General features: G+C 43.5%; 1 protein-coding gene across 1 annotated transcript; it reads left to right on the top strand.

Moving 5' to 3' along the window:
• Nucleotides 1–3,836: 3,836 nt before the first annotated feature.
• Nucleotides 3,837–6,132, top strand: LOC109898556 (ADP-ribosylation factor-like protein 4D). The gene is made up of 2 exons (XM_020493569.2): nucleotides 3,837–4,046; nucleotides 4,788–6,132. The coding sequence occupies exon 2, from the start codon at nucleotides 4,933–4,935 to the stop codon at nucleotides 5,536–5,538; it is 606 nt and encodes a 201-aa protein (XP_020349158.2). The 5' UTR covers nucleotides 3,837–4,046; nucleotides 4,788–4,932; the 3' UTR covers nucleotides 5,539–6,132.
• The last annotated feature ends 2,065 nt before the right edge of the window (nucleotides 6,133–8,197 follow it).

Here is an 8,197-nt window from a genome sequence, read left to right on the forward strand (position 1 = left end):
CAAACTGTATAGACACTTGGTTCTATTTTTTGGGGATCCCACGTGACCACACATTTTTGTTCAATACCAGCACTAACACACCTGATTCAAGTATTGATGTTTAGATCATAAACGTCTGTTGTGCTTGTGCTGTGGTCCTGTGTTTTCCCCAGGACTGGAGTTGGGAAACTTGACTAGTGTAGACCACTCCGATCTGAGCATTCCTTCTAAATGGGAGGTTTTTCTGTTTGTGGTGAGGATGTGTGTTCATGTCACCTTTGGGGGATAGGCTGTTGACTTAGGTAATGGAAATCATTGATGTGCCTGCAAGCGAGAAGCTACCAGATTACAGAGATATTCATGAGCCAATAGAAGGCTTTGGAGAGTAAATTGTAATTCCATTGTTCTCAAAGTGTTGGAGTCAACTGGGGATTAATGGCTCTGGTATTGTGGGCTACTTGCTGGACGACACGGCAAAGTCATGTTGGAACATGAGCCCACATATAACTCCTTAAACAGAAGCCTCTGGGCATGGAATTGTTTGCTTATGAGATTTGATTACCTTCTTTGCCTGAATTACAGTCAGAAAATGGTTGTGGTTGCTGGGTCAGAGATTTACAAATAATTATTCAAAAGTCCCTTTTCTGAAAGGCCGAGTCATGAGACATAACATGAGCATTTCTGGCTTATAATGAATATGGTTTTGTTAGTAGTTTGTCACCATTTTAGGCACAACAAAAAATGGTGCAAATTAAACATTTAGATATTACCTGGCTGCTGAGCTGGTTCGTTAGACTCTGCCAGTGGCTTTGAGCTTGGCTCTGAAGGGTCCTTTGTCATCTGCACAAACAAGAGGTACTTGTAAATGCTGTTTACTTGAGGCAACCTGACATGCAGCAGAAACACCAAATGCACCTGAGATATTTTGCATATAACTAGGGGTGTTGAACATTACTTCACAGTTTTGTAAACAGTTGCATACAGACAGGGAGGGATCAGTTTTACACCCTCCATTTAGACAGGTGTTAATGGCCTTCAAGTTCTGAATACCTGTCAATGTTGAACATCCAAAATGTGGTGGAGTTGAGATCCCATACAATGATCCCTGTTCTCAATGCCAAATTAAGACCAGGAACTTGCAAATGTATTTGTAAGTGAATGGACTGTGTTGCCGCAATTAACTTTGAATAAGAACAGAGTAGCACCTTTCTTTGCTGTTTCAAGAGGTGCTTGAATATGTAAGTGTCAGTAAACCAATGATATTTAATGCCACCTTATGGTGGGAGTGAGGGATTCTGATGTTTTCCTGAATTTCAAGGCTATTCATCGGCTCTCGGTCAGTGCTGGCACACATGAAACATTCAGCTGAGGCGTAAGGTATGTCCAGAGGGACACAACCTTCAAAATGAATAATAGGAATTGAGGTTGACCCCTCACAGGGGTGTCCCATGTTCGAATTTGGTTTCCAACTCCGGTGTTAATCAATTATGGAACAAGCCTACTGACGGTAGCCTGCCTGCTGCTTGGCCCTGGACATCCTGCGGTCCTCCATGGTCTGCCGGGCTTCCCAATGCATAGCAGACATCCTACACCAGTATCTGTGGGAGAGTGGAGCTAACTATCATTAAACCCCAGTGCCAGTGCTGTAACCTGATTGACAGACAAGCCCCTATATCACCGTTTCACCAATTCTGATTAATGACAGCCCAACACAATGTCTTGTCTTTGTCTTAATATAAACAGAGACCACTGATGTTATTCCCTCTCTGTCTCCACACTGCTGCATTAGGAGTTTCAATGAATATGTTTGTTTTTTAAGACAATAGCTAAATCTAACCTAGAGTAACCACACTAACAGCCAATAAAGAAAGAAAATCATGTAAGACATTAAAATGAACCTCTTGATGTACTGGATCTGCTATGTTGATTTTTTTAAATGACAAAGAATTATTGGATCTTTTACTTATAACAATCCCTGGAGAGAAAAAAAAAGCTGTTTTGCCCTCAGAGGCAAGGTGGACTTCAGCAGCCTAAAGCAGGTAGCTAATGATGACGTTGAGTACCTCAATTTTCCAGCTTCAAGTATTTCCCACCTGCCTCGCAAGTTACCTAGCAACTGAACGCTCTCTTGAGTTGGTGGCGTCAGAGATAAAGGTAAATAAGTACTCACCCCAGTAGTTCACCCTCTGGAGATACAATTCTCAGCTGAGGAGTCTGGAAATCTCCAACCCATTTGATCATGTTATATGTGCAATGCACGTTTGGTAACTTACCAAATGCGTTGTCGTTCTGCACCTGTGAATCTTTCAGGTGTGAACTTCACAATATATGGATGTATTTCCCATATTAGTCGGTAGAGGACGCTACTGTCATGTTTAGTATAGCCCCTTTTGTTGATTTAACTTCGCAAGTCAGTTTAAGAACACATTCTTATTTACAACGACAGCCTAAGAAACAGTGGGTTAACTGCCTTGTTCAGGGGCAGAACGACAGATTTTTACCTTGTCAGCGTAAGGGATTTGATCTAGCAACCTTTCTGTTACTGGCCCAATGCTCTAACCACTAGGCTATCGGCTCCTTTGGCTTAATACAGTCTGCAGGCATTTTTTCTTGCATTCGAATTCCAATGAATCAAATCTTTAAAAAACATAGGCCTATTTGTTTTTCAAGCCTTTTTTATACAAAGCAAACACAGTAATTGCCAATCAGAATACATAAGTAGATGCATAGACAGTCTACGTAGAAACATATATTCTGCATGATATATTCAGTCCTAAAAGTGAATTGGTACCCAATTTATAATTTTCCAATTGTCTGTTAAGATAGCAACTGCTCTATAAATGTAGCGCCAATGAATAATTAATTGCCCATTGTATATTGAGGTTGTTCCCTTGTGATAATGACAGTAAAATGTCTGTGTTGTGTGCGTGCGAAGGTCGAGTGAATTTAAGATGAGAGAAGAAGTACAGTATAACACGCCTTTTCTCTATATTATTTGATTTGCATCACTTGAAAGCTAATTTGTCAGTGATTTGAACGTTGACTGTGTGCAATTAGTGAGTTCTGCTCCGAGGCAGACCCTTCGGCATGGAATCCTACTCTGCAGGAAAGATAATTATTGTTGCACATGCTGACACGATTTCTCAATCTCAATTTCCCTGTGAGTTTTCATTTAACTCCAATGTGTGATATCTGCCCTCCATTGGCTGCACTGTGGGTACATCTGATAACCACTCTATTTTCAAATCTGCACACAGTTTTGCATCCTCCCCTCATGACAGGTTACAACCAGCAAGTGTTGTGCTGAGAATAGTAACTAGATTCCTCCCAGATATGCTGATATGATCTGGCTGGTTTCATAACACATGCCCTATGAATACAGGGCACTCCAACTCCAGTGGGTCATTTCCTGAAATGTTATCATGGTGCTGTTCAAGGAAAAGACTACAAAGGCATTAGCATTCAAATTGCCACAGTCGACCCATTGTCCTCTTGCTGCCCCCAACTTTGTTCAGAGCAGAAAGACCTCAAGCGGCTACACTAACTACTTTATACACATATTTCCATGATTTTGTGCTGGTATACATTTCTCATAGGCTACTGAACATGATGTCTCATGTCAAAATATGAAATAGGTTACTGTTTAGTGGTTTACAATTATGTACTGACTAAATAAAAAGGCAAAACAGCCAAGACAGCCAACCAAGCTAAGCATACCCACATAATCAATATCCTACTTGGTTTATTCCTTTAGTTTGACAATTCCATAGCAATAGACTGATAACTGTCGATAAGAGCTCACAAGTCAGAGGTCACTGCACTTTCCATTTAAAACTCATTGCATTAGGGAGGCTGGGACGGGGAGTGTTCTCGTTACGTCACTGGTGGGGGTTGTGTTTTTCAGTCGCGCTCAGCACCTTTGGTTCCATTCCTTGTCTGGAGATTCAAGTAGATGGACACTGGTGGTTCTAGCACCGCTTCTTTTGGAATTATTCTTCTTCAGTGTGGATTTGTGCTTATCTGTGTTGGAATTATGTTGTCTGACTCAATACAGAAACGCTATAAAGGTAAGATCGTGTAATGTTTTAACTAACATCGTTTGTTAGGTTCGGTGCAACTAATAAACGTTAACGCTAAGTGTCCCGACTCGGTTCGATATTGTTTCTCGCACGGACAGAGCCAGTATTGCAAGTGCAGCACAGTAACTGGCCACTGAAATTACGTACAACTAAATAATTGTTACCCAACTATCTACCTAGACCGCAAACACTTAACTGAAGTGTTCTAATATTTTTTTTTTTTTCGCGTCTAAGGTTAGCTAGCTAGTTAACGTTAGCGACACCAGTGTTACTATGCAGCCGCATATGCAACGAACCAACAGGACAGAGAAGTTTGCTGAAGTAACGTTAACGTTACATACATGGGACCAGAATATTCTGTGCCTTGTTGACAAAACACATTTCAATGTGGGCAATATATTTTTCTGCAGATAGCGCGATAAGATAGATTGACAATGCTTACTGTACACTCTACTCGTATTGCCATGTAAAAAAGTACATGATTTTAGCTAGTGTTGTTGTCAAACAGTAATGGCAATTCAACTGCAGTTCCATATAATTCCATATTGGAACTGTTTTTTTCTGCTATGGAACGATAGGCAGGGTTGTTTTGAGAAAAAAACTTGTGGCTAACTGAAATTGACTTTTTTCTTCGAAGCATAGTCAGTAGACTAAACATATAAATTATTGTCATCCACGGTGCCATCTATAAAACATAACTAATCTTGCCCATTTCCTTCATTTTACAAGGTCATCAGTGAGTTTTGTCCTCTGCCTTCTGGTCTGCAACCGCTGCCTTTGAAGTAGGTGTGAATGCTTCATCTCTCTGGAGACACCCACCACCTCTGCTACTAGAGTCTGCCACCTCACTATCGGGGCCAGACAACCAGCCAGAATGGGCAACCAGCTAACAGAGATCGCCCCCAACACTCCTTTCCTCCCCAACTTCCAGTCTCTGCATGTGGTCGTCATCGGCCTGGACTCTGCAGGAAAGACCTCCCTGCTGTACAGACTAAAGCTCCGGGAATTTGTGGAGACTATCCCCACAAAGGGCTTCAACACTGAACGGATTAAAGTAGCAGTTGGAAGCTCGCGGGCCACCACCACCTTCCAGGTGTGGGACGTGGGCGGTCAGGAGAAGCTGCGGCCCCTGTGGAAGTCATACACGCGTCGCACCGATGGCCTGGTGTTTGTTGTTGATGCTGCAGAAACTGAGCGTATGGAGGAGGCCAAGGTGGAGCTCCACCGCATCAGTCGCTCGGCAGAGAACCAGGGAGTACCAATTCTGGTGCTTGCCAACAAGCAGGACTTGGACTCTGCAGTCTCTGCTGTGGAGGTGGAGAAGGCCTTGGCCCTCCATGAGCTTAGCAACTCCACACTGCACCACACCCAGGGATGCAGCGCGCTGAACGGTCAGGGGCTCCAACCCGGCCTGGAGAAACTATATGAAATGATCCTAAAGAGGAAGAAGCTGCTCAGACACAGTAAGAAGAAGAGATGAGCTGTGCGTCTGAGCTTCCGAAAGGCGCTTCGCCCGCAGAATGGACCTTGTTGGTGTTCCTTGGAATTTTATGGGAATTTTGTGCCCCGGAGGACCTGCTTCTGGTTTCCCAGTGACGGTCAGTCCAGAGGACAGAGAAATGGACCTGTTATACTATACGTTGGACACCGCACGGACTACGTTCAGCCCTTTACAGTGGCTTTTTTTCCCCTGATAAACATTCCCACCTTTTTTATCAAGTTGTTGTGCCGACACGGTCTAGTCCATACGTCCAGTGACGTATGGTAGTTCTAATTTAGTTTACCTTGTAGTTCACTTTGTTTCATGGAGGTGGTTCACCGTTGGAAAAGACAACGCTTTTGTAGATCAAAAGAGGGGACTGTATTTCAACCCAATGTTCGGATGGCATTGGAACTGAAATGCCTGCTGGCACGAGGCCTGAGGCTGCTAGCCATGATGCAAGTTTTCACCACAGTTTTGCTTGTCATGGTAGACTTAAATGTGTGAAGTTGTTACAACCAATATGTTTTTACATTCTGTACATATTTTTTGTTGTTGTAATACTTACAAATTAATAAATTATTGAAGACACTATCTAGAAGTCCCCCTTCCTTCTGTTTATTTGACCATGCTGACCAAGCATTATAGTTTGCCCTTGTTATATCAATGTTTGCACAGTTTATGTTATTCTCAACAGAACACCAAGGGTCCCTAAAACTTATAGGTCTAAAGTCCAAATGTAGCTTTTTTGACTTCTCTTAAGAACCTCATTGGAAAAAGTGTCATTTCGAGTCAGAAACATGAGCTGTTGTCTCCTATTTCAATTACTAATCTTTCCTTTAACATCTGCCTGCTTGATCCCACCCTGGCAGAGATCGTTTAAAGAACAAACCATCTCCTTGACTTCTAGCTTTTGCATCAATCACAAGAGGAACTGCTTACCTGTGTTCTTCAATGGCATTTAATTAGCGATTTGCACATCAAAAGTCTCCTAGATGACATTCATTGGCAGTTTTCCAGTCATTTTATATACACTGCCCCAAAAAATAAAGGGAACACTAAAATAACACATCCTAGATCTGAATGTATGAAATATTCTTATTAAATACTTTTTTCTTTACATAGTTGAATGTGCTGACAACAAAATCATCAATGGAAATCAAATTTATCAATCCATGGAGGTCTTGATTTGGAGTCACACTCAAAATTAAAGTGGAAAACCACACTACAGGCTGATCCAACTTTGATGTAAAGTCCTTAACAAGTCAAAATGAGGCTCAGTAGTGTGAGTGGCCTCCACGTGCCTGTATGACCTCCCTACAACGCCTGGGCATGCTCCTGATGAGGTGGCGGATGGTCTCCTGACTGTCTCTCGACCAACTCCTGGAAAGTCTGTGGTGCAACGTGGCGTTGGTGGATGGAGCAAGACATGTCCCAGATGTGCTCAATTGGATTCAGGTCTGGGGAACGGGCGGGCCAGTCCATAGCATCAATGCCTTCCTCTTGCAGGAACTGCTGACACACTCCAGCCACATGAGGTCTAGCAATGTCTTGCATTAGGAGGAACCCAGGGCCAACCGCACCAGCATATGGTCTCACAAGGGGTCTGAGGATCTCATCTCTGTACCTAATGGCAGTCAGGCTACCTCTGGCGAGTACATGGAGGGCTGTGCGGCCCCCCAAAGAAATGTCACCCCACACCATGACTGACCCACCGCCAAAACGGTCATGCTGGAGGATGTTGCAGGCAGCAGAACGTTCTCCACGGCATCTCCAGACTCCCGTCTCTCACGTGCTCAGTGTGAACCTGCTTTCATCTGTGAAGAGCACAGGGTGCCAGTGGCGAATTTGCCAATCTTGGTGTTCTCTGGCAAATTAAAAACGTTCTGCACGGTGTTGGGCTGTAAGCACAACCCCCACCTGTGGACGTCGGGCCCTCATACCACCCTCATGGAGTCTGTTTCTGACCGTTTGAGCAGACACATGCACATTTGTGGCCCGCTGGAGGTCATTTTGCAGGGCTCTGGCAGTGCTCCTCCGTGCACAAAGGTGGAGGTAGCGGTCCTGCTACTGGGTTGTTGCCCTCCTACGGCCTCCTCCACGTCTCCTGATGTACTGGCCTGTCTCCTGGTAGTGCCTCCATGCTCTGGACACTACACTGACAGACACAGCAAACCTTGCCACAGCTCGCATTAATGTGCCATCCTGGATGAGCTGCACTACCTGAGCCACTTGTGTGGGTTGTAGACTCTGTCTCATGCTACCACTAGAGTGAAAGCACCGCCAGCATTCAAAAGAGACCAAAACATCAGCCAGGAAGCATCGGAACTGAGAAGTGGTCTGTGGTCCCCACCTGCAGAACCACTCCTTTATTGGGGGTGTCTTGCTAATTGCCTATAATTTCCACCTGTTGTCTATTCCATTTGCACAACGGCATGTGAAATTTATTGTAAATCAGTGTTGCTTCCTAAGTGGACAGTTTGATTTCACAGAAGTGTGATTGACTTGGAGTTACATTGTGTTGTTTAAGTGTTCCCTTTATTTTTTTGAGCAGTGTATATATATATATATATATATCTAGGGTAGCTCCATTAATTGATCAGTTAATTTATTAGTCAGACAAATTGGTATAATTAGCTCACAAAGATAATTGGGAATA

Source organism: Oncorhynchus kisutch, linkage group LG6 (genome assembly GCF_002021735.2).
Source record: "Oncorhynchus kisutch isolate 150728-3 linkage group LG6, Okis_V2, whole genome shotgun sequence".
Lineage (NCBI taxonomy): Eukaryota > Metazoa > Chordata > Actinopteri > Salmoniformes > Salmonidae > Oncorhynchus > Oncorhynchus kisutch.

Bases quoted from the DNA above. Each gene is read 5' to 3' on its own strand.
- LOC109898556 (XM_020493569.2), top strand. From the start codon at position 4,933: ATGGGCAACCAGCTAACAGAGATCGCCCCCAACACTCCTTTCCTCCCC.